The 26,402-nt window shown below is 42.0% G+C and overlaps 1 protein-coding gene across 7 annotated transcripts in view; it reads right to left on the reverse strand.

The window, feature by feature from the left end:
* The window catches only part of LOC106736615 (V-type proton ATPase subunit S1-like protein), a 33,143-nt gene that overhangs the window by 466 nt on the left and 6,275 nt on the right, over positions 1-26,402 (reverse strand). For 3 of the 7 annotated variants that reach the window (XM_059725061.1, XM_059725060.1, XM_059725059.1), the window contains 4 exons: positions 9,443-9,483; positions 5,405-5,646; positions 2,936-2,986; positions 1,267-1,510 (listed from right to left, as the gene is read on the reverse strand). In XM_059725061.1, coding sequence (XP_059581044.1) covers positions 1,267-1,510; positions 2,936-2,986; positions 5,405-5,646; positions 9,443-9,483 — 578 coding nt within the window. Of the gene's footprint in view, positions 1-1,266; positions 1,511-2,935; positions 2,987-5,404; positions 5,647-8,315; positions 8,449-8,538; positions 8,601-9,442; positions 9,484-20,607; positions 20,770-26,402 lie in introns of those variants that run through there. The other 4 variants (XM_059725063.1, XM_059725057.1, XM_059725058.1 and 1 more) reach the window with 4 other exon arrangements.

Here is a 26,402-nt window from a genome sequence, read left to right on the forward strand (position 1 = left end):
AATCTTTGCTGTTTTACTTACAGACCACTTCATGATTTTGCTTCTCCGGCTAGTACAGATATTAAGTGAAAGTTTTCATATAGAAAAACTGTATTTTGCAGGGCTGGCTGGATTTGATTCACGGAATTTATTCTGGCCTCTGTTCTATTCTAGTCTTGTCCACAAAATCTCCTGTGGTTAACTTGACAGTCAAATCACATTTAACTGTATGCTTGGTAATACTGTTTTACAAAGCATTCCCCGCATTATTTGGTTAGAGTAAAAAAATTCTCTTCAGAAATTCTTACTAATGTGGACACAGCTATTAAGGAAACAAGGAAATGCTCCCTGTTGCCTGCCTTAACTACTTAATTTTACAGGGGTAGCTTCAGATCTGATATAAATGGATACAATTCATTTGAAATATGTGAGTTCTATGCATTCACATGTGGTCTGAGTTTTGCCCCTATAGTGAAAATTCCACCCATGGGTATAAATGAGGGAGAGTTACTTCAACTCTAATATGGAGTAAATCAACTATACAGTTGTGTATGGGGAAGACAGATGGGACTATTTCAGACTACTCAGTTTCGAAGATCATCTCCCCGTGAGTTAGAAAATGAAGACGCTTTATTTCTTCTCTCTCTCTCCTCAGCTCTTCATTACCCTCCCTGTATCCCTCATTTCCCTCCAGTGCCCATTTGCTGCTCAGTCTTGGCTGAAAGGGCTGTTCCTTCATGAGGCTTCACTTCTGTCTCTTCTTTTTCTATTGAGGAGATGCAACTGCAAGGTCAATAACCATTATAAAAATTCTCCTGGATAACTTCTAAAACTGACCCAGAATTCTGAACTCTGGAGTACTTGAATTCTTGTTAGCTGGAAGAGCAGAACACAGATCTGTGCAAGGGCTGAAGCATCTGCTGGTGCCAGTTTTGAGTTCCTGAGACACTGGCCCCAGCCAAAGTGTCTCAAGAACTGTTGAACCATAACCAGTCAGAGAAGTAGAGCAAAATGGGGCAACCCTGTGAGTTGCACTGATAGATGACCCCCCACCCCTCCAAAAAAAATTACATAAAAAACAATTCTGCATCTCCTCTCATTTAACAAGCAGTTAAATTTGACCATTTAGATTTTTTCTTTTCAAAGGTTGCTCCATGATCCCAGGAGATCCTCCAAGCTGCTTGAAGCAGGTCATTAACTCTTCCTGGCATCACTGAACAGAGTTGCCTATTCAATGAAGTTCTATTAAATTACCCATAACATTCTCTGTTAACATCATCTTATTACCTGGAAATCGATAAAAGTGACTTCCCAAAGCCTGGATACATCATTTGCAGAGCTGGGCATCAGGAGTGCATCATATCTCTGCAAGCTACTCACATGTTCACAATGATAGGAATAACTTGCTGGAGCATATATTTGGGTTGCATTAAACGTTGCTTGTATAGAATGATTGTAAAGAAGCTGTACTCTATGTAAACTAAACCAGTTCTGAACAGACAGCTTGTAATAACTGCTTGTCAATAAGAATCTGAAAATAATATTGTAGAAAAAGAGAGAATTAAAAAGAGTTTCAAAAGTGAGAACATGCCTTGTTGAATCCCATGTATAAAAGAGCCTTATAGGACATGCTCAAGTTAATAGAGCCATGCCTATTTATACCAGGTGAGCATCTGGCTCTTTCTGTCACTGTATAGGAAAAGTGAGTCTGAAAGATAATTCTAGACTCCCGATTTCTGTAGCTGGTTCTCTCACAGGAACGGTTCCAGGCACAGTAAGGTGGTCACCCAGGTACTGCACATTTCTGATCATCTCTTTATGAGTAGCATTAGAGAAATACTATCCAATCAACCCGCCTCCTGCTGTTACAGATTACAGGCTTCCTAGGCAGTTGACTGGTAAGAGGGAAATTGTTTCAAAAAGCTGGTTGGGATAGAAAAAAATTACACTGCTTGGAAAAAATGTATGTAATAGAAATGTGTTCTAGTGGTATTGTGATATTTTCCAATTTATTCACATCTTGGATGTGAGAATTTTTTCAGGTGGCAGCTTAAAGATACATCAAGATTCATACAGCAATGTAGATCTTGCCTTCTTTAGGACTCAGTCCTGCAAGGATCTGAGAGACTCTTAACACCTCACACAATCTCCTTCCAGAGCCCATAGAAGTCAATAAAATGAATTCCATTGACCTGGAAGGACATCTGTTCTTTGGACTGTAAATTTACAAAGTGTTTTACTTGTTAAGTTTTCTATATTCATAAAACCATTAAAAGATAAAATACCAATGATTTACATGGGTAGTATAATCTTATTTTGTATTATACATTTGTAGGTAATAGTTACTTCTCCACACATTTTGCTACGTATTATTTTATAGTTTCCCAGAATGTGCCAGATACTTCATAGAAGATGCAAAGAAACATTCCATACCCTAAGGAATATATGGCCTAAATTTTAAACAAGGCACTGTAAGTGAGCAAGACAAGCAGTCAGGGGAAAATCTGGTGTGCAAGGATGAAGTTTACAGCTTACTGTCATATGGATACTCAGCTCAAGCCTGGGCACAACTTGCTTAAACACAGGTCACATACACCTGTTATTTGGCAGGCAGCATCTAATTCCTGGATTGACAAGGAAGGAGACATGAAGGAGGCCTGAGTCTTATGTCTGAGAGTACACCACCATCAATTTAAGGAAAAAAGGAAACATTCTACTTTAAAAAATGGCCTGATCTTTTCCAAAAATGAAACAATATACAAGCAAAGGAAAAAATTCAGATTACATATGTGGACCCTATGGGACCGTCTTTGATATGTTTTCCTATATAATTAAAAAGTCTGATTCATAATTCTTGATTATGCAGAATATTTTCCAAAATAATTAAAAACCATGCATTCAAGATACCAGCATTTGCTAATCTAATAAATTTTTAAATCTTATCTTGTATACCTACCTAATAACAAGATCTTTCAGATTATCAATGTCACCAAACTTGAGTGAAAGCCTGAGTCAAAAATAAAACCAATGTCAAATTAGAAATAGGGCAAATCTATATATCAAATGATCAAAACATTATTAGAGAACAGAATATTTCAATTCAGGTCCCCTTAGAATCAATGTTAAAGAGTTAAATTGCAATTCCATTCAAGTCAAGGATACTTTTGCGGTTGACTTGAATGAAGCTTGGACTTCAAAACAAAAATACTTCACACACTTAAAAGTTCTACATAGTGCAGGTCCCAACTACATAAACAGCTGGAGGTTACCACAGGGAGGGGCAGGGAGGGACACACCTATATAACTTTAGACCTTAAGTCTGAGAGAAATTAAAAACACAACTAGACAATTTCATATGGGCTAAAAACCTGAGAGTTTTGCTCTTCAAAAATCACTTACAATTTGCTTGTCTGAAATTAGATCCACTAAGCAAGGATGCTGGTTTCAAACCTTTACTTGCTTAAGTTACAACTATACATATCAAATGGCAGGACAGAGGCAAACTTCACTTTAAATATGATGCCTGAGCCAGAACTCAGAGCATATAAACACAGGAATAACTATGTATGTATGTATGTAATACAGTAATTTAAGCCAGACACCTGTGGGCCCTGGTCTTTGGTTCTGATTTCAACTGAACTATGCTGGTTAGGCAGTGTGAAGCACCTAAAGGTTTATCTAAAAACAAAGGATAGGTTTCTATTAATATAATGAGTGGGGAGTGGTAAAAGTCCTACTAAGGGTTAGCAAGGAAGGTGTGGACCACATAGCAGTCTGCCTGATTTGCATGTGTTTATTAAACTACCATCTCTCTAATGGCAGATTATTTTTAAATGCATTTTTATTAAAACTAACATTATTTTTCCTCATTTCAATTTACCTTTCAAAATACAGATCATTGACTATTCAAATTCTGACTCAGCATGAGACAAGCTTTTAGTTCAGATATAGCATCTCAGTTGCATAGATGGCTTTTGCTATATTAACCTGGCACTTACTGAAACCTGAGCAATTTCCACTGTGTTGGTACAGTGGATGGAACACTGAGAAAGCAAGAGTTGTTTCCAGTTCTCCCACTGATTTGTTTGAGGACTTCACCATACCTCTATGCCTCAGTTTCCCAACTATAATGGGAATGATGAAGTGATAATTGAGTTACATAAATTATGGATTATTATTGCTGTTGCTGTATAGTATCACATACCCAATAGTGCTTTGCCCCCTTTCTGTTATTAATGTGTGATTCCTCTGTCCTGTTAAGTAGCACCTTACTTATATGACCATATGGCAACCCTGCTCCCCACACTGCTGCCCACTAGGCTCTTTGGAAAGCAGACATTGGGTATTGCATGTGTGGGAGATGAGATTCCTCATTGTTTGCTGTCAGTGGGGAGAGGGAAGGCAAGGCCAGGCCTGGCTGGTAGGAAGTATGTCCAAACAGAGGGAGCAAGGCTTGGGGTGTTCCTATCCTCTGCTCATGTTTCCCCCTCCTTCCTGTCCACTTTGTGGAGTGTGCATCCGCTGAGTGTCCCCTGGGGTGGCAGAGCTTGCTACAGGGAGGAGTGAGTGCTCCAGGGGGCAGACACAAAGAGCCTGCCAACGTGGCCTGGGAGGCAGCAATGCTCTGAGGATAGAGGACAGATGCTGAAGCCCAAGCCACTGCAGAAAGGTCAGGGCACTGCTGAGGTCTGCGTGGGTGTCCCAGCCCTCTGCCCTGTAAGGTGGGGGCACCCCCAAAGCAGGAAGCAGGCTCCCCACAGAGTACCCCAAGCCTGGACACCTCCCTCAGGGCTCTGCCTGGAGCTAGGCTCAGGCACTGGCTCCTCTTGCAGCAGGCAGCTGCAGCCAGCACCCCAGAAAGACATGGCTCTGTACACGTCACAGCAGCTTCAGGGCAACTGGAGGTGCAGGAGATGAGTCAGAGACTTTGTACTTGGAGCACACAGAGCCAGCCTGCAGGATTCCTGGGCTCCTTTCACACCAGCCTCCTCAGGGTCTCCCTGCAGTATGTATCCTCTGGGGAAGTGGGGGGGAGGAGCAGAGTCCTCAATGGATTCTATGCGTGTGTGTACGTGTGATAATATTACTTAATTATGTAATAAATATGTCAGTAATTTTTTTTTGTTTGTAAATTTTGCATATCATCAATAAGAAAAAAATTCTTAGACTGAAAGCTTTGCAGCCATGTGTCAAAAAACACCTGGGGAAAGTGGAGAGTAAGTAGAGCTATGACTCTGCCTCAACACGTACTGGCCAGTAGAGAGGGAAAAAAAATAGTTCTTCCCTCAGTGTAAAAGAGAAGTGTTTAAAACACAGCATGCTTGTGGTCTTGGGGCTTCAAACCTCCTAGGGTTGTGCCCTAAGCAATTGATTACCAGCATCCCTGCAAATCCGTGACTTCACTGCAAGTAGGATGTCATCTTACATTGCACTGTCTTCACTGCAGTTAGAATCCCCAACATCCACTGTCGCATGAACACCAAAAGTCTTCTCAGTCAGGTCCAGCTGAGTGTGATTTTTAAATTTAATCATTATCCTTTTGGCCCAGAAAAGAATGCAGGGAATTCCATTAATTGTGACATTTACGGGGCTGTGGTGACTGTGAGTGAAAGTCCCCCAAGATTCTCTTTCTGATTGTCCTCTTCTGCTCAAGTTGTAGTTGACAATCTAATTAACCATATAGAGATAATCATGAAAAAAATTGTTATTACAATACTGTTTCACCACATAATGCAATATATAATGTTAGTACAGGGAAAACATCCAGTACATCCAGATTCCAGCTGCACTGAGCTCATGCTCAGTCCTCATGAACTGGGGAGGCAAAGATGTCTCAGACCAACCTTTCCAGCTACAATTCTGGGTATGGCAGGGGACCATCCAGGCCTCCAGGTCAACCAAGCATAGCCAGACAGCTAATGTACCTAAAAACAACTAGAAATGCCTCTTACAGCCTGTTCACCTGATCCAGGATCACTGAGACACACTGTCCTTCCACCATAGTCCCTTCCATCTCCAGCCCCACACAGAACATCCCCTTCACAAAAGAGTTAAGCAAGATTTGCAATAGCAGCCATACACAGACAGGAGATTCCCTTTCAACAAGAGAATCTTTAGCTGCGCTGTTAGGAGACAGTTCTTAGTTCTTTCCAGGCTTCTCAAGCACTGTGAAGGGTACTTAGCTTGGCCCAAGGATTTGGATCTACAGGCTGAAAGGCTGTGCAACAATTAGTCAGTTCACCTGGCAAAGTGAATGATAACATGGGTGTAAAACTGCAAGCATAATTTGGCCCAATATTGTTTTTAAATAATGAAAGTTGTTTAGATGGTTAAACACAACAGCAAGTTCAGATTTCTGTGTTTAAAATGTGTTGGGTTTTTTCTCCATGTTTTTGGATGTGCTTTTATAGGAATTAGAAATATACTTTCCTAATCCCACAGTCAAACAAAGCATGCAGGGGCAGGCATGCAGGGGTGTATGCCTGCAGCAGCACAAGTTGCCTCAATGCATGTCCCTGCATGTGCACTTTTTTGTAGGACAAATTGTCCCACAGCAGGCAAACTGCCCTTGCCCAGTTCTTCCCAGCTCTTCAGCCAGGGAGAACTGGAACCCGGGGCCAGCACCTGTGCTGGCCCCAGCAGTTTTACATGGTGGCATGCTAGATTAGCAGAGGCAACATAGAGGCCTGACTGGCAGCCAGAGCATTGCTCTGGACGGCCCAGCCTCTGTGTGCTGGTACACACTTGTTTTGCATGCTTTGCGTTACTTTTGTGTTTGGGGATTTTTTTGCTACCAGGAAATCCCAGTAGCAAGTTTTGCCACTGCACTGCAAATTTGCAGCATGGCACACATTTTAACATTGGCCACGTGCAGTTTGTGGCACCACAAACTGTGCACCCCTGCTTGTGTGGATGCGGCCAATGAGATCTTTTAGTTTGCAAGCCTGACATCTCCTGAATAGGATAATGTAACTGCAGTGTCTATGTAGTTGCACATATGTAAAGGAGAACAGAGCTTAACCCATGAGATCACAAACAAATGATAAAAGTACCGAATCACAGTCATAAACACCATTTTATAAGACCATTGCATAGCCATAGTTATGCCACAAAATTGTCTTAGCTTAAAGAAATTTTTATTTTGCTTTTATACTTGGCATATCAACTCTCCTATCTAAGTCCTAAAAGCCCATATGATACTTGATCTTTATATGGCATACGAAGACTGCCTTAGGATTTAAGACAAATAGATTTTTTGTGGCATTGAGAAAGAATTGTTAGAGAGCTTCCAACTGCACCAGCAATAAATGTAATGATAAAATTACAAGGATTATAAAGAAAAAGAAAAACTTGTCTTCTCTGTTACCATGCAAAGCATTTAGAACGGTTTGGAACCTTAGCAGTGGCGACAAAGTGGATTAAATCACTTAAGGATTAAATCACAACTGCTGCCTGTTTATGAAAATGCAAACCTTTCCATATCTTTGGGGCCAGTTCAACAGTCAGGGCACTGACAGATGTGCAGCTCCCCACTGTAACTCATGATGCTTCACAGGAAGCACCATGAGTTATAGTGACCCCCGACCCAAAAGACATTCTCTGTTGGGTCCAGAGGGGTGGGAGATCAACTTCCACTTTGGTGCCAGCTGCATGTCTGCAGTCTCCTTCTTCTAGCACCCCCAGCTCTGGTGCTGTCTTCAGGATGGGAGGGAGAGAAGGAAGTAGAGGGAGCTCCGACTGCAGTTTGCCCAGCCTGTAGGCAAGATTGGGGGGGTGGGGAGGTAACTAATCTACCTGCCCTCTCTGCTCCAGCACAGGCTGGGCAAACCCCAAACCAAGCTTCCTCCCCTCCCTAGGCCCTCTCCCATCCTGAAATCAGCTCTGGGGGCAGGACTGGGCTGGGCTGCATGAGCCCAGCTCTGCTCCCAGGCAGACACTGAAAGAAGCTAATGAAGGTGCTCTGCTTTGAAGCACCTTCATCTGAACCCTCATCTAATGAGGGTTCATTTGTCATGTGATTGGGCACTTTTTAAACCCTTTACAGCTGTGCACTTCTATCAGGGCATGGCTGTAGTGCACTTTCAGGGGACTGATCACGTGCCAAAATGTCACTTCAGTCGGCGCCCTCACACTTCCCACTGAATTTAACAGACTAGTTAGGTCTTTTGTACAAGTCATACAAACAAAACTTGGATCTCGTGTTCAGGTAAAATCATCATTGCAGCCAGATGGTGCTACATCTGAGAACGGATGACAAGATTTGGTCCTATGGATCTGAAGCTGCAAGGTGCTCTGCACATCTAGAAAGGTACTCAAAACCCTCAATTCTCACTGACCTCCATGGAAGTTGAAGTCACTCAGCACTCCTAGGAACTGGCAAGGGCCTACCAAAATCAAGTCATCAGGAGGAATACTGGCTGCCAGTGTGGACAATCAGCCTTACTATAAGAATTCAGATAACTTTGATGGCTGTTCCATGAAAAAAAAAAAAAAATCACCAAAAAACATCTAAATATGTCCAAAAAGACCATGCAATCCAATATCTTGATACCTCCATACCTGAGTAATTGCTATTTGATTTAGGTTAAGTTTTGGCTTCACACCACCATCGAACTGTTGCTCTGCAGAAAAAAAGAATGTCATGAGAATAAATGGAAAAATGTTTGATTTAGAAATGTATGACCCCGCATGTTCCATTATAAGGAAAAGGGCACAAAAAGCAACACACATTTAAGAGAGTTCCCTTGTTTTGTGAAATCTATTTCCATTTAGTTCAGAGAGCAGGCATACACTGAACAAACATTTGTTTTCAACAAATCACTTGTCCAATATATTTTACCTCTGGTGCATGTTGAGTTTTTGTCATTCAGAGATTAATCCCTTATTTGGTGCAAGGAACTTCAGGATTTACTACTACAGATGTATTAATTCATCCTATATCTATTCATAACGGGCTTCTTGATTCCCTTCACAGTGGACCACATTTTCAAAGCAGCATGTACTGTATGACCATACAAAAGACTGCATGCACAATGCATATTTTAATGTCTGTGTTTAATCAATGTGCATTTGTACTGTGGGTGAGTGAGCAATTACTGGATTAGTTTGCACAAATCCAAGCCTTTGTAGGGACAGCACAACCTTGTGACTACTCCCCTTGCACTATTCTTTGAAGATTTAGTCCTACATGTTTTCAATGGATACAAAACACTCTAACAGTTCATTTTATTTCATGTATATCAAATTCCACCCAGTTCCCTTAGATAATCCATAATTTTTTCTTTTAATAAGGAAAATCCTTTGAAATGGTACTCTTTAAAGAGGGTTTCACTATAAAAGATTTATAACACACCCATTCTCTAGCAGAAGTTGCACTGATGAAACTGTAGGTGGAAATTAAGGCTAAAATGATGATGCCAACAGAGATAACATTAGTGCATTCCAGTGCACTGAAAAGTCTTACCAGTTCTTTGGGGAAACTCTTCATCAGAAAATGCATGTGCACTGGAACAGAGAAAAAAAATATTTATTTGAAACAACTTCAGTGTGGAGGGTTCCTCTTTGTCATGTCCCATTCAACTGCTATTCACTTATAGTTAAAAACATATCTCTGATCTTTGGCTGGATTATGCCATAGTGATATTTCAAACAGCCCTAAAGGCAGTGTATCCAGGAATATGACAATCAACACAATATTAGAGGAGTTAGTGAGGTAGACCAGGTTCCTGTGCTATGCCCTGACCCTTCTGGCAGAAATCAGCATTAAAAGAAAAGTCTGGACCTCCCTACCATCTTTTCCATCCGAAAGTTGTTTTAGCCCTGAGGAAATGCTGGCAACTACCTTAATTTAGAGCAACCTTCATCCTGTTCTAGATCACTAAAGGGATCCGATACAGTTTCAGCCCAGAAGCAGAGGAGCACAAGGAGGGCACTATGCATTCCCTAGCCATAGTTGAAGATCAGCAACAACATGTTCAGGAAAAACTCTAAAATACCTATCCCTAGTGCAGGAAACCTGCCCTTCCCTACTATACAGCTACAATAAGGCACAGCTATGCTGCCTCCTCCATCCTTACATTTCAAGGGGCTTGATCCCCGAATTCTCAGACCATAAATGTCTTTGGTGGCATTGGAAAAAAAACATGCATTTCATGGATGTCACAGCAAAATGTTGAATCTCCTTCACTTTGTCTTCTCACCATGTGTTCTTCATACCATGGGTCTTCCTTGGGATCTTTCCCTTGACTTGTTGGCGATTCAATTTATTTTGCTTGCTGTTGATGTCATTCTGCCAAGCACAAAGGGTCTTATGCTTGTGGTCCATCAACTCTTGGATCTCCTGGTCATTCTCATCAAACCAGTCTTGAAGTTTCCTGGTAGAGAATCCAAGTGTCTCTTCACAGGCACTGATGATGGTGGACTTGAAGGCACCCCAAGCATTGCCAACATTCTCCCACTGTTGTTGACTGGATTTTGCCAGCTTTTCATTGAGGTACTGGTGGAAGAGTTCTCACTTGACTGGGTCCTTGAGTCCTTCAATGTTGATCTTCCATTGGCATTGCATCTGTTGCAGCCATTGCTTGGGAGCCAGTTTGAATGACATAACTGAGAGGATGGTTGGTAACTGGCCCAGCAGTTGTCAGCTCCTAGCATAGCTCAGGTGATAGAAGACTAAGGTCCTCCATCAACAAGCTCTTAATGAGAAGTCCCCAGCTCCAGTAATTCAGATGCATGGTGAGACTCTGGAAAACACTATTTCCCATACCTCAGAAGCCATTTCTCCCAGAAGTCTGACATCAATGAAGAAATCCAACATCACCTCAACTGTGCAATTGCAGCCTTCAGACACCTGAGGAAATGGGTGTTCAAAGATTGCAACATCAGATCTGAAAGCAAGCTCATAGTTTATCAAGCAGTTGTGATCCTCACCTTACTGTATGGAACTGAAACATGGACAACGGACAGGTGACAGAAGTCGCTGGAGAAGTACTATCAACACTGCCTGCAGAAGATCCTTCTAATCCAGTGAAAAGACAAATGCACCAACATTAGCATCCTCTCACAAGCAAACACCACAAGCATAGAGGCAGTGATCATCCAACATCAACTTCACTGGGCTGGCCATGTCATCTGGATGTCAGACTCCAGATTCCTAAAACAAGTTGTAATCTTCCAGCTTAGTTGAGACATCCGCTCAAGAGGAGAGCAGAGAAAGCGCTTCAACAATGTCAAGGCCAACTTGAAAAAATGTAATATTAACATCAACTCATGGGAAACTATCACCCAGGAATACCCCAAATGGAGGAAGAGTCTGCTGAAAGGATGTCAGTACTTTGAAACCTTATGATGACAACAGGAGACAGAGAAGGGGGAGGAGCAGAAACAGCATGTCATGGATATAACCAAGAATCCAGATCCATCCACCCCACAAGGAAACATGTGCCTGAATTACAGCAGAGTCTGTTGATCCTGGATCCACCTTGACAACCATCTTCACACCCACAGTAAGACAATCATGGAAAACAATCACCTTCGACTGCAAGGGATTTCCAAAGACAGCTCTGGCACCTCAGGATGCCATGAGATCCTTGTAAGGTGCCACAGGATACTGGAAAATACTAGTACTGTTAGGTTTACAAACATCTACACCAAGTTATCTTGGTAGATTTCAAAATATGAATCCATAGTGTCAAAAACATTCTAAGCTTGTGGTCTTTCTAAGGTCTTTGCAACAAGAGAACCATGCTATTGTTCTTCTGTAGTCAAAAAACAAGTGAAAGCTAAGCTGGTATTTTCTGAGGGTGCTTTGAGTCAAAAAAGGTTGAAAATCAATGTTCTAATATAAGGAGGATCCATGGCAGTAGTTGGTCTACAGCACCCCTTAGCTTCCACTGAAAGTCAATGATACCCTTGAGCCCTGGCTGCCAGAACAGTCTCCGGGAGCCAAAGCCAACCAGGTATTAGTTAGAAGAATATATTCTTCATTTTAATGTGAACCACTTCCAGGTTTGGAGAAGCATAAAGGACTCTTGCAGTAGCACTGCCTTGTCTTGCTCCTGTACCAACTACAGTTCAAGTAGACCAGAGCATCACTCAATCCTTCAGGGAACAAATTCTTATTCCAATGAATTTCTGACTCCAATGAATCAGTGTAAGTTTTGCCACTAACTTTGGCAAACCTATTCATCCTCAATGCCTTTTGATTCTGGAGGGTAGGAGGCCCTCTCTTTATATCTGTCTCTGTCTAATGAGCATGTCTGTATTCAGGTATGCTCCATGAAGCCAGGAATAGACCCATTGTATTCCCTGCCAAACTCCCCAAACACAGAAGGCAAAATTGATCAAACTGGAGTGGACTCTTGGGGCACCTATCATGTGCTCGACACCTTCAATGGCATTCTAATTTACAGAGTCTGCTGGAACGTACTAACTAGCACTGTCCAGCAGCCTCGGCATCACGTTTATTCAGCATGCCCATGCTTCACAATAGCAGTGGGGGTACTTTAATTAAAGGTTGTTGAACGAGCTACCCCACCACCATTTTGAAGCATGGGATTCCAAATACCCAAGAATGCACAAGATGGTGTGGATACTCTAATTAGAGCGGCTCCTGAGAGCATCCTCCCCAGCCTGCCACCCCAGAGCACGTGTAAAGACACCTTTGTATTCCAGCCTGTCACTTTGGTCCTGACTGCAAGGACTAATGAGCAGCTTTGAAACAAACCACTGCACAATGTGCTCTTTGCCTCAGCTGCTGGGGCAACAATACCTCAGCCATCCTCCGGAGAAACTGGAATAAACAAAGCAGTACAAAAGCCAGCTAGGCTTCCACTACTCTAAGACTGTGACTGTAACTAGAGCTGAGAGAGCCTTAACAGGTCCTAAATTCTGAAACAGCTCAATGTAGATAAAGGATGGCCAACCTGAGGCACTAACAGCTTGTGTGGGGGGCACGTGGCAGAGGCAGGGAGCAGAAAGCAGAACAGCAGGTTAGGTAGAAGGGGACTGGAGTGGCACTTGAGGAAGGTACAGGGCTAATTTGGGTCACTCCTGCCAGAAAAGACTGACCCTCACAGGTGTAATTACCCACTTTCCTACTTAATCCACCTGATAGCTTTAATGAGACACAGTTAACCAAAATCTACTCTCAGGCACACCAGTGCAATGTTGCACACTTTCAAATGTAAGCAGGATTTGGCCCTTTACTCTTCACTACCTGTTCTAAACTGTAGGTTAACATTTCAATGTCTTGTAAACAATGCACGCTGCACATCAGAGGTGACTGTACTTCAGCAGTGGGTAAAATTATTCCTGTTCCTATAGAGAATTAACAAGTTTGGTCAGATCCCTTGACAGTAATGCACCACGCACAATTCTACCCAACTCATTATTTTTGCATATTGCTCCACAGGGAAGAAATAGAAACAGCCAATCTCTGACCTATTTTCCAGAACACAGAGAGTACAAGGACTGTTATTGTAGCACACTCCTGAAGAGCTGAACAAGGACTGGCATGTTTTTTGCATGTATAAAATGGCTGATCAAAATCTGGCCTTACACCAAAAGCAGTGTAACAAACCATGCTTCAACTTTTCTAAATAGCTGCAATGGGCCATCCCCTCACCTCTTTCCTTTCTTTTTAGTTAGTCATTGCTCAGACAAACCTCCTACTACAGTTGTTTAAGCGATAGGAAGGCAAGCTTCAGGATTTGACCTAATTATTTTTCTTTACTAGCATCTACTGCAAGAGACTGTATCTTGTGGCAGGCCAAAGTCACTGTGATTACTGATTACTAACATTTACTTCAAATAATAATTACTTAAAATACAATAACTTTACTGAATATAACATTAAAAGTTCACAACACACTCCTATGTAAGAGAGGCCTTATGAAAAGAGGCTGAGAGCCATGGGACTCTTCAGCCTGGAAAAGCACAGGCTCAGGGGGGACTTGGTGACTGCCTATAAATTCATAAGGGGTGTACATCAGGATCTGGGGGAATGCCTGTTCACCAGAGCACCCCAAGGGATAACAAGGACTAACGGTCATAAACTCCTCCAAGACCATTTTAGGCTGTACATAAGGAAAAATGTCTTTACTGTCTGAGCCCCCAAGGTGGTGCAAGCACCTACTCTGGACTCATTCAAGAAACTTTTGGATACTTATCTTGCTGGGATCCTTTGACCCTAGCTGACTTTCCTGGGCAGGGGGCTGGACTTTAAGGTCCCTTCCAGCCCTAATGTCCATGAAATTTCAGTTTGGAAGTTTATACAATCTTCAATGACTTGAGACTCTCAGGCTTAAATCTCGGGTGAGAAGAACACTTCAGGCCTTTGTACACACCACAAAATTGGCCTTTAAAGCAGCTTAAATGCCCTTGTGCACCACTTTAACATCTTTGCTGTTTACATTGTTGGCAGTGTATTGCACTTTAAATAGCAGCGCCATTATACTGTCAGCAGCGTATTGCGCTTTAAGTGACTATGGGACAAAACAAAATAAAACACGTCCAAGGTGTTTCAGCTTGCTACCTAACAAAGAGCAACAGCCGCAGAGGGAAGCACCAGGACCTGTACAACTCAGGGGCCATGTAGGCAGCCTGTGCTGGCAGGCTCCACTGAAGAAAAAAAAAAAAAAGCAAATAAAAGCAGGGAGCCTGATCTTTTTTTTTCCTCCCCAGAGTCTGCCTGAACTACGCAGGGGCCTGGTGTTTCCCTTCACAGCTGTAGGCAGGGGGGCCAGTGCTTCCCTCCGTGGCTGCAGTGCCCCCCCCCCCCCCCCCGGACCGCCCAGGCCAGGTGCCTGCGGGCGGGAGCTGCCACCACTGCTGCATAGGGAAGCACCAGCCCCTCCACAGCTCAGGGACCGCTTGGCCCACTGGCAGCTCGCCCCCCTCCCTCCCCCCCCCCCACTGCCTGGTAGGCAGGTAAGAATCGGGCCTGACCCTTGTGTACACACCACAGGGGTTTACTTTGGTTTAGCTCTCCCTAAATTGAAGCAGTGTTTTTAAAAACCCACCGCTTCAATTTAGGGAGAATTAAACCAAAGTAAACCCCTGTGGTGTGTACAAGCAGCCTTCAGTACCAACTTTCAAAATTCAATTCGCTCAGTTACCTAGTTGAGGTTTTTATGATGGTCACGTAAAATTTCAACATCTCCCTAAATTGAATTGTTCCATCCCAATCAGTTTTAAATGATGACCAGGAATGATAGATATTTGTTTCTCTGAGGAAGACTAACATATATAAAAGCCTTCCATTTAAGAGAACAGGCTGGATAAGGACAAATCAGATAAAGACCATGCTTATGTTATGTCCCCCAGCTAAAGGGGACTATCAGCCAGACTCCTCACAGCTGATGATTTCAGGTTGAAAGCTTATGACAAGTACAATTTGACTCCCTCGTGTTTCCTGAAAAACACAGGAAATTGTAACCACATTCCTCATGCAGAAATGTCATGATTCTTATCTCTGCAGGAAAACACTCAAAAATAAATGAACATGCAGAGCCAATGAAATATTCAGACCCTCATAAGTAACTCTGGAGAGAGAGATCTGTAAGACAAAAACCATCAGCAACATGACAGTCTCCTAGCACACGTGGAAGGCAGGGGGCAGACATAGCAGTAAAGGCACTTGAGTTTTAGTACATATCATGACATACTGTATGCCACGTACTAACAGAGCACGGCTATATATGTGCATTTAATGCTCATTAGCCCAATTTAAGACACATTAAGGGCACATATCTACATGTGAGCACCCTTAATGCACCTTAAAAATGGCAATTTTAGGCTATTCGCACCTAAATCTGATACCTAAAGCAGGTATCAAATTTATGTGCAAATAGCTAAGTCGCATTAGCAAACGTGTAGACATGCTAATGCACATTAACGCAGTATGTAGACACGGCCACAGAGGATCAACAGCCAAAGCATCAGAGTGCACAGTTTCTTCTTTATATACTGCTTAGGTGTCTTATTTTAGTTTCCAGTACAGTATAAATATAACCACATACAGGCTTTACATTTCTAGTGGGAGAAATACCACTTTTCCAATAGAAATTACAAGTGCTTCCGTTTCTCTCACAGAAACATTCCCCCTCCTGAAGAATAATGTTTCAGGTGTTGCCCTGGAGAATATTCCTTGCAAGAATGAATGATGTATGCTTCCCCTCTGCCCTCAGTCTAATCTGAGAAAGGAAGAGAGCAATGGGGCAACGTTCCCTGCTTCTTGCCTTCCCAGTCCCAAGTTTGGGGAAGATGCAGGGGCTCTGTCCTGCTGCTCCGTGCCTCTTGCCCAAACTCAGGGACTGCCAGGTGGGTGCTGGGGACAGTGACACCAGGGTACGGAACTTGGCTGGAAGAAAGCCTCCCCAAACCCAGTTCCAGTCCTGCCAGCTTCCCCTTGCTGCCCATGCTACCCAGCTGGGAAGCAGAGGTAGCAATTTCAAAAGCCAGCAGGGCCAGAATCCAGGGCAGGCAGGCTCTTCTGACCCTGGTTCCTGACCCCATGGGCATTAAATGCCAAGGTGATTTAAAAGGGAAGCCAATTGACAGCTTGCTCCCATCCCAGGCAGGGAGGGCCAGGTAGCACCTCATTAGTGCCCCCTGGCTGGACAGCTCACCTGCGAAGTTCTCCAACCAGGGGCCTGGAATACATGTACACTTCAGCTCCTGGGCTAATTTTCTACCTGTGAGAATTTCAGAGAAATTCTTAGTGCTAGAAATGAACACCTGTCCGTAGCCTATGTCTCTCCTTTTAATGAGGAACCTATTTGACAAAAATAGTGATGAAGCAATTATGGTAATGCCTGGAGTTCCCAGTTTGCCTTGACCTTGGTCAGTCTGTGCATGGGACAGTGTACTGATGGCACTGGTCGATGAACTCCTCCTAGCCATGAACAAGCACAAGCTTATGCTGATTTCATTAGATCTGCCAGTTAACTGTATCACAGGCAGCTATGAGGTGTTTCAGAGTTTTGAATGGGCACTTTATGAATGCTGACCCAAGCAGAGTATGCATGGCTCTCCAAAACTCTACCACTGTCAGGTAGGCAGTATTCGAATTCAAAAGGCAATCTGAAGAATTTAAAGACAATCTGTGCAAGGAAGTCAGCCTCATCATATCATGGGGCAGATTTCCAATGGAAGTGAAAATACAAGTAAATTCAAAATCATATAACAATATTCTTTGTAGTGAAACCATAAATTTAAGATTCAGTCTGACTACCCCTGTTCCTGACAGAACTCTACAATGAGCTGACAGGACTGTGAGAGCCTAGAAACTAAAAAAAAATTCAGTAAGGAGTGGCTGGAAGTGCCACTCATTTATAACAGTTTTCTTTTTTTAAATATAATACAACATTAACTGAACTTCTAAATGTATGGTCACATTTTTATCCATTTGAAAGAACAAGCCTCAGCTTCTAGGTAATATATATTGTGTGTGTTGAAAAGTTTTGGCCCTTTTTTTAGAATACCAGATTTGAAAACAGTCACTCCAGGTCTTAATTAATAGTGTGTGTCCATGTTATATGTTGAATTTACCACTCTAAGTAATTCAGGAGCCCAAATGAAATTAGTTTAGCCTTCATGCAAAGCACTGGAAGGATTAATCACTGTGTAAAACCCAATTAAATGAGATTTATGCAAAAAAACATGTAAATTCCTTCTTATACAGATGGATAATGTCATCTGATAAAATAATGAAGTCTGGTTTGTTCATCTGAAAGAGCTACTGTGAAAATACAGATCCTGCTCCTGAAAACCTTGGTGCAAGTAGCCTTTATTCACACAAACAGGCCAACAGATCACAATGGGAGTGAGGAACAATTGCATGAGCAGACATTTGCAGGATCCAGCCCCAGGTATTTTAGTAGATTAGGCACTTCAACAGCACCAAATATAATCCATTGTATTCCTGCTGTAAATGCTGCAAGGGCAAAGTGTACATTATATCAGCTATTCAAAGTCAAATAGCTTCCTGTATTATCTATATAACACTGCATTTTTTCACATACACCACACATAATTTTCCCCAAGATTGGGGTGTATGCATGACGTAGGGAAGCTGATTTTCTGCCAAGGATAAAAGCAGCCTGCTTGGATTCCTGCTCCACGGTGCAGCAGCTGTGGTCTTACTATTCAGACAACTGAGGTAGTCAATCGGCTCAATGTTCTTCACTCCACAGGTGTTAATGATTCTCTCTCCTTTATATGGCCTTGATATTCCACTAATCAAACTAACCTTTCTTAGGGCATTTTTTCTGTCTACTAGCTGTTGCTCATCTCTCTTATCCTAAAAATTCTTTAGGTCTTCAAAATGATAGCTCTACCCATAGAGACCAGTCTTCAGCAGCAGCTAGGGTTTCAGCATTAGTTAAACAGAAAAGGAAGAGTAAGTCATTACGCTCTTTCCCTGCTCTATGCAACCACAGCTCTAGAAAAATCTTTTTTCCCCTTTATTCTGATTTTCAATGAGGATTATTATATGCAAGAAAATATGGTATTTCCAAAATCCCTCTTTCATTAATATCATCAAACTTCAAATTATATGCTGTTGCTGCCTATGCATTAGTACTCACTGGGCATGTCAATACATGAAATTAATTTGATGAAATAACACTGGTGCAGTTCGCCCTGGAATTTATTGCTCCTGAGCATAGAGTTTCACATGTGCCCAGAACTGCAGCACTGAGCCAGGGTGGCACAGCCCTAGGAGTCAACCTGCCAGCCCAGGGCTGCTCCTGCCCAACTCAATGTGCTGCAGAGAGGCTGACTGGGGCACAAGGGTGCTACAGTGCAGGGCTGCCTGCTGGCTGTCTCCCAGTTGCCTGCCAGCCAGCCCCACACTGTAGCTCCCTTCTGCTCTAGCTAGCCCCAGTCCTAGCCACTGCCTACACATACACTGTAACAGAGTAAATAATGCCTCCACATGATAGTACTTGTGTTCACAAGTACTATCTCATGGTGGCATTTATTAGTTTACTGAGGCCTAACAAAGCTGCATGTGTAGACACCGAGACTTCACTGTGGAGCTAATTAGGCAACTGCAGTTAGCATCTCATGTAGATGCACCCACTATGCAGTAGTTTTAATAACTTGCACTGGAAGTTATTTTACTAGAAAACTGCATTTGAGTCATGGGTAAATCAAACAAAGTTATACATAAAAGAAAAAGTAGTTTGTTAATGGATGATACAGTAATTGCGTATCTGATTCTACACTTACTGACACCAATCACAAGTAGCTTCACTGAAGTTAATGCAGTTACAATGATATAAGGTCAGTGTTAAATAAGATCTGAATCAGAACAAAATCAGAGTTCCTGGAATCTTCCTAATGAAAAAAAGTCTGAAAGTTGTCTTTCAATGTCATATAAAATATATTACTTTAAAGAGGAAGCAAATTGTGCTGTGCCTTGAACAGGTAATGAGACATACTTTTCAGATTAAAATAGCTCTTATAAATTACTGACATTCAGGGCCTGTTTCCATAGTTCCAACTTAGGCCAAACTCCCACTGACTTTAATAGACTGTGCCTCACCAAAGATTTTAGAGCCAGACCAGACCTTAAAAATAACAAACAGCGGAACTTTCTTTTTAATTTAAAAAGGAAACTAAGGCTACTTTTACCCTGGAAAGGTACTCATCCTGCTTCCCTAAAGTCAAAAGAAAAATTATCATTGACTTTGGTGTCTTGATTCATTAATCATCAGTATTATGAAGTTTCTGTGAAAGCTCAATTAGTTTATTTGCTGATCTTATCTGGCAGTTTCCAAGTCAATTAGTGCTTCCTTAGCAGTTTCACTTTTCTGTGATCACTAAGATATTCTGACTGAAAGAAACTATCTGAAAGAAAACATATTGTAGTATTTATCAGTAACTGATTCACAGATCTTTTAATACAAGCTTAAGCAAAGCACCACGTCCCTCTTGCCCTAAACATACATATTTTATCAACAGCTGTGATCATCATCACCATATCTGATCTACATTTTATTAGTGCCTTTATGATGCAAATAATTCAATTTACCTATTTTCACTTTTATAAAGTTTGACTTTAGAAATCGTCCTCTCTTTCCTAAGATCTTTTCTGCTTTCTCTTTATGTTGTGTATAGAGACAGGTGCATTAAAAGGCAATAAGAAATAAATATCCAGAAACAATGTAATCACTTTAATACTTTCTGCAATAGTGAAACTAGGTTTCAATAATATTCACTCTATAGAAGTAGAATATTTTAGCACTTTTGTGTTTCTTGGAATAGGTTTCACACTCTCCTGCTATTTTATTTATAATTCTGTTTCAACACATAGGGAATGAGAAAGTGAGAAAAGCATTAAAATGTAATCAAGCATGAGACAGATCACTAAGTAATATGCTTTTTTAGATTATGTTAGTCTTACAGATAAAAACATTTGAAAGAGGTTATACTTTGTGTCTTAGAAATATTCATTTCTATGTGAATCATACACATTTGAAAACTGAAAAGAATAATCTTGTCATGACCTTCTGAACTGTGACCAAATCTATTTGCATGCAGCACAAATACTAAAACTACAACATTTAAAACATGCATACAAGTACACCAATCTACTTTGTTAAAATGTATCAAATTACTGACCTTCCATCCATTCCTACAAACATTTCACCCACAGATACTGAAAATATTATACATGAAAAGAGAAGTAAGAAGCTAAATGTGATGTTTGTTTCCATTGAGAAATGAAGCAGTCCCTCCACACCAAGCACATCTGCTCATCTGCTCGAGCAAAGAGACCTGAGCTTGTAGTCTGACAGGCCATGTGATGGATGGCACATTCAACCAATAGGAAGCAATATTTGCTACTGCATCATTCAGCATGTACTATACATATATATTTTTAAAAGGCTTCATATTTTAGATTTATACTGACTTCAGCCAACTCTCTCTTGCATGTTTTGTTATTTATGTTAACTAGGACTAAAAGTCATTGGAAATGTGCTAGTAAGTGAGCTACCTTTTAAGAAAAGAAATAATACTTTAAAATATCTCTCTAAGCTCAAAGCAGAGATCTGTTAAAGGTTACTTACTAGTGTAGTTGACCCCTATCTTCAAGGTGTGGTGAAAAACGTAATGCCAAATAGTGCCTTTGCTTTCTATATCACCCAAGAAAGGATATCACACATTTTAATGAAATAAGGCTCACAACACCCCTGAGAGATAGGAAAGTATTATTCCCATTGTATACACAGGGATAGTAAGATACAGGGTTTGGACAGACAAAGTGTTTACACTGATGTAAGCAATAATATATTAATATAAGACTGTAGCGGACAATGAAAATTCCTAGAGCTAAAACTCTACTGATATATGGTATTTACACAAATCTAAGTCGAGCCTGAATTTAAGACAATCCCCCAAGAATTAGATTCTACATATGGAAAATGTACAAATTTGTTATAATTTTCCAGGTATAGAATCTAGTTATTAGAGGGTTGCCTTGAATTAGGCTGCCACCTCTCCTCCCCCCACTACAGCAGGGAAAGCAGTGGCTGAGGGAGTCAGGTGGCTGGGGAGGCCAGCTGGCCCCCTTGCTCTTTGCCCCCTCAACTTCTTCCCCTTGCAATCTTCCTGCTCCTCCCCTGCTACCAGCACCACTCCGAACCCCAGCTCCCCCCTCCCCATACTATCAGATGCTGCTTGGGCTCTGTTCCCTCCCAGAACACGGCACATGGAAGTGCAACCCTTGCTGGCCACCTAAGGGTGTGCAGGGCCAAAGGCATATCAGCCTGTGTGGGGCCCAGAGGGGTGAGGGGGAAGGGGGTGGCAAGCGGCCAGAGCCAGCAGTGCTTGGCAGTGGTGGCAGAGCCGGCGGGTCTCAGCAGCAGCGGTGCATGGTGGCAGTGGCGGGGCCTATACGGCACTGACTGCGGGGCCCTCCAAAGTGCAGGGCCTGGGGCAGTCACCCCAATTTGCGTCTCCCCCAGGGACGACCCTGGCTGTGGCCCTCAGACCTGATTTGGGCACAGGGCCAGAGTCAGAACTGCTCCAGTCACCTGCCCCTCCCCCTCCACTTTATATGCAAATCTAAGACGAGGGCCTTTTTTCTCCCCTATGCTGATTGTGGGGGACACACACTCTCATCTTAGATTCAAGTAAATATGGTAAGTTGCACCAATTTATTCTTTCTCTGCCTGTTTCCATCCTAGGGTAGTTATTTATGAAATGTAGACAGGCTACGACTGCTCTTCACCATCCAATGACAAGGTTCTATACCTTCTACCTGGAAGAGCTCCACATCTGTCTGTTCCTCATCCCAGTCTGATTTACATCAGGGCACAAACCCAGGGTAAATTGCACAAGGGTGCATGAATGTCTGCCCATACCCACAGAACAGGCATACCAGATACTCAAAAACAACCCCGTCTATGTATTTATTTTTTAGCATGGGGTAACCAACTTGCTATCCAACTAGATTTTTATGATAAATGTAAACACTCAAGGCAAAAACCTGCAAATATGGCAGTCAGTTTGGTTGCCCCGTCCTTTGCATTGTCAGACTAAGATCTCTTGAGTTCATGTGGCTTGCCAATGGTATTAGGGGCTCCTGGGTTTTTCCACAGAGGTCAAACCTTGTCATCTTAATGGATGTTATATGGGGATGATCCAGAACAAGCAAAGCAAGTGGTCACTTGGCAATCATCTTGTTACAGGCTTTACATCTCAGGCCTCCTCTGCAATTTATGGATGAGCCCTATCTCCCTTTATGGCAGCAGAACCCAGGAGAGGGCAATGCATATAGAACAGCTTCTCTCCAAGTCTCTTATTCCACTGAGTCTTACTCTTGTATGGAAACTTTCAACTCATGGTCTATATCTTCAGCTCTTTCTTATTGTACATCCCTCTCTATCCCTGTTGCTCTTTCCTACTCTGTGCTGTTTCTTCCCTCTTGCTCCCATTTTTCTCTGCTGTCTTCCCTATCCAAATGTCTCACTCCAATCCTCCACCTCTTCATCTCTTTCTGAACTTGGAGTCCCTGCTATTTTCTTTTCCCTCTCAACCCCATCACATCTCCCTGGGACATTTTCCCCATTTCTTTTTGCTTTCCTGTCCTTCTCTGAGTTGTCTCTACTTTTCTAATTAGATTCCACCTCTTTCCTCTCCTCCCCCTACCCCTCAAAGGAAGCCACTGCTGCTGTTGACAACTGAGAAAATCCATGATCCCTTTTGTTCTGCCCTCTGTATCTTTCTGTTCTTCACTTGAGTAGCCAGAGGCTGATACCCCAGGAATGGGGTTAGGTCTCTTCTTTTTCTGATCTCCATGTTCCAGAAGTGAAGCTGCAATTCAATTGAGAAAGTGACTTTTGTGTCCATTCCCCACTTGCTTCCCAGACAGAGTGCAGTCTCAAGCTTCCCCAGAGGAGACTCCAATGTGCTGTATGTACATACTGTCCTTGTATCAGTTATCAGTTTGTCAGATACCTGCTGATGTGATCACAAAAGTAAACCCTACTTCAGTGATTAAGAGCTCCAGTCTGTTGCATCTGAGATATAAGATTAACCCAGGGGCTTTAGTATCTATAACTATTAAGCTTGAGGATTTACTATCTTTAATTAATTTTTCTTTGAGCAATACAGAGAGTATCCACTAATCTTTAAATCCTTCACCAGCTTGAACTCAGTAGCACTACTACCACCTATTTAAGAGGAAACCTAGCTCCATCTGATGGGAAAACCTCAGTGAAAAAAAAGGGTGTGGAAATACAGATGCAACTGAAATGCATATCCCAACAAAAACCAAGTCATGCTTTCTTTGAAGTACTACAAGAGATATTTGTCATCCCAATTAGCAAGTAAATACCACAGTGCAAAGAAACATGGAGCTAAACTGTAGTTTTAAGTCACATGCAGGGAACAAGGAGTCATATATGCATTTCAGCACTGAATTAGTAGAGTTGTTAAAAAGCTGTCATGAGTCCACATCCTAACCTGTCTCTCTCCTTTGCAAGAAGATTTCATATAGACCACAAAAGGACACCAATAGGGTTCATACTTGTGTCACGTATACTGCTATTTTCTAACTGTTAGTCAACAAGTGACTTCAAAATGGGTGAGAAAGAAAAATGCTTAACTGCAACCTAGTATAATACAGACCACAATATAGAGCATTTTCCTGAGAGTTCAACAACAGAGGGACTAGAGCTAGACTGAATTAGTAATGGCTAAACCATGAAGTTACCTTGTTGCCCATATAGCATCTATAGAACATAAGCTTATTTAACAGTTAGACTTATCATCTTTCTATTTTCATAGGTGGGTGCTGCCAATTTTTTTTTTTTGCATGAAAATGGCCTCCTTACCACATCATAAACCTTTATCACAAGAGCTCATGTGTCTATAGAGGGAAAGAGTAAGGGCCATGTGTTTACTCCCCATTTAATATGCATGCAGTACAGCTGTGATCCAGGGGTGCTATCTGAAGCATTTTGAAAAGGTTCAGGGTATTTCCTCATCCCCAGGGAAAATCTTGATAAATATCCTATCTGATGCAATTTGCATTCTTTTTATGCACATCAGGACTATATACTGTCTGTAACAGAGCTGAGTAAACAATATCTAGAAAGAGGTGAATTCCACTGCAAGCAGAGGAGTCATTCTAACCTTGACTTCAGTTTGGTAGATAGGTTTGACAAGGAGCTCCTTGGAACTGCCTGAGGGTCCTTTCTAGCACACCCCTGCATTTGCAAAGAAAACCTCTTGAACAGGATCCAGCAGTCTCACTTAACAAGACTGCAGGCAGACAGCTGAAAAACTGTCTGGGAGTTGTGAATTCTCCCTGTGCATAATAATGAGGTGTTAATGATGAAGCCCAATCATAACACTGCATATGTAAACACTGTTAACTCCTTCAGTGCTGTGGAAATACCCAGCTATTTCAAATTTGTGAATACCATCTGAGACTGAGAACAGAGTTTTACTATAGCATTATTATTTCCCTACCACTTAGTAGTTGGAAAAATAATTATACTGAGCCTTTTTGTTTACATTTGGGGGGAAAACAAATTTCTTAAGCATAGGAAATTCCAAGGTGAAGGAAATTCTGATTTTTCTATCAGTTCTACCTTACAAGTGTGAAAAAAACATTTTTGGATACCAAGAACCCTCAGCTTACTGGTAGCAGTGTGCTGGATATCAGAGAATCATACAGGTTAGTGTCTTTGTGTGATGCACACAATGTCTGCACTTCACTTTATTCCCAGCATTCCAGTCACATCCATACCCTAATGTCCAGCCCTGGTATCTAATCCACTCTTCAACTTAAAGGGAATACAGTTTTTCCATCTAACACACACACACCCACCCACCCACCCACCCACCCACCCAAGAAACACTCTTTTATCCTCTCCTGAAACTAGTTTTATCCCCAGCCTCCAGCGTATAAGGATAACATCATTATGTGCATACCCACATTCAACATCACATACATCATCATAAATCTCTTCTTTAACTTAACTTAAAGCAGGAGTAATCAACCTGCAGCACACTTGCCACAAATGACACAGGCAGCCTCTGTGTGTGGTACAAATCAGACTGGAGAGGGGAAAGGCAGCAGTGGAAGACAAAGTAGAAAGTAGAGCAACCAATCGGACAGAGAGCACAAGACAGGAAGTAGAAAACAGAGCATCAGATTGGGCAAGAAGCATAAAGCAGGGTAGCAGATCAGGCAGGGAAGGGAATTGGAGTGGCACTCAGGGAGGAAGTATGTCTAATTTGTTGCACACCTGCTGGAAAAGTTGGCCTGCATTGCTTTGGCCAAATGCCTGTTTGAACTAGGTGACCGGTTCCACCAGCAGTTACAAAATTATTACAAATAAAAGGTAAATGGTACATTTTCAAATCATATTGCTGTCATAATACTATATCTTATGCACTCACATGCAGTGATCTGAATGCACAGGATAGGCAAGTCATTGACAAATCCCACCCCAGAAAATACTGTCTACTACACAAAGTTAACACTGACTATATAATTTCAAGATGGACTAAAGTATTTTGAAACTAGACAAATAGTTGATGAAAGCAAAGGGTTTTCTTATTACTGACAACTGCCCAGCTTCTGCACAGGCTGCTTTTAGCTACTGGTTACTTTTCAGACCATAAAAAAACTTCAGTCACATGGGCTAGGTACAGACGTACTTTTACTGGTATAAGTTGTCAGAAACTGATCCATGCCCATAACAGAACATAAGTTTGGCACACAAAGATTGGTTTTAGAATGGCAGAACTCAGTCTAAGATTTCCACCCCCCTCCTCCTCCCTCTGCCACCCACACACCAAAGGGCAAATGTGTGTTCTGTTCGCTACTGAACTAAACTACGTCATTTACAGAAAACCACATAACTTAGACTGATTTTGAATCAGGCTTTTTGCATGTC

The sequence above is a fragment of the Alligator mississippiensis genome, chromosome 3, assembly GCF_030867095.1.
Source record: "Alligator mississippiensis isolate rAllMis1 chromosome 3, rAllMis1, whole genome shotgun sequence".
NCBI lineage: Eukaryota > Metazoa > Chordata > Crocodylia > Alligatoridae > Alligator > Alligator mississippiensis.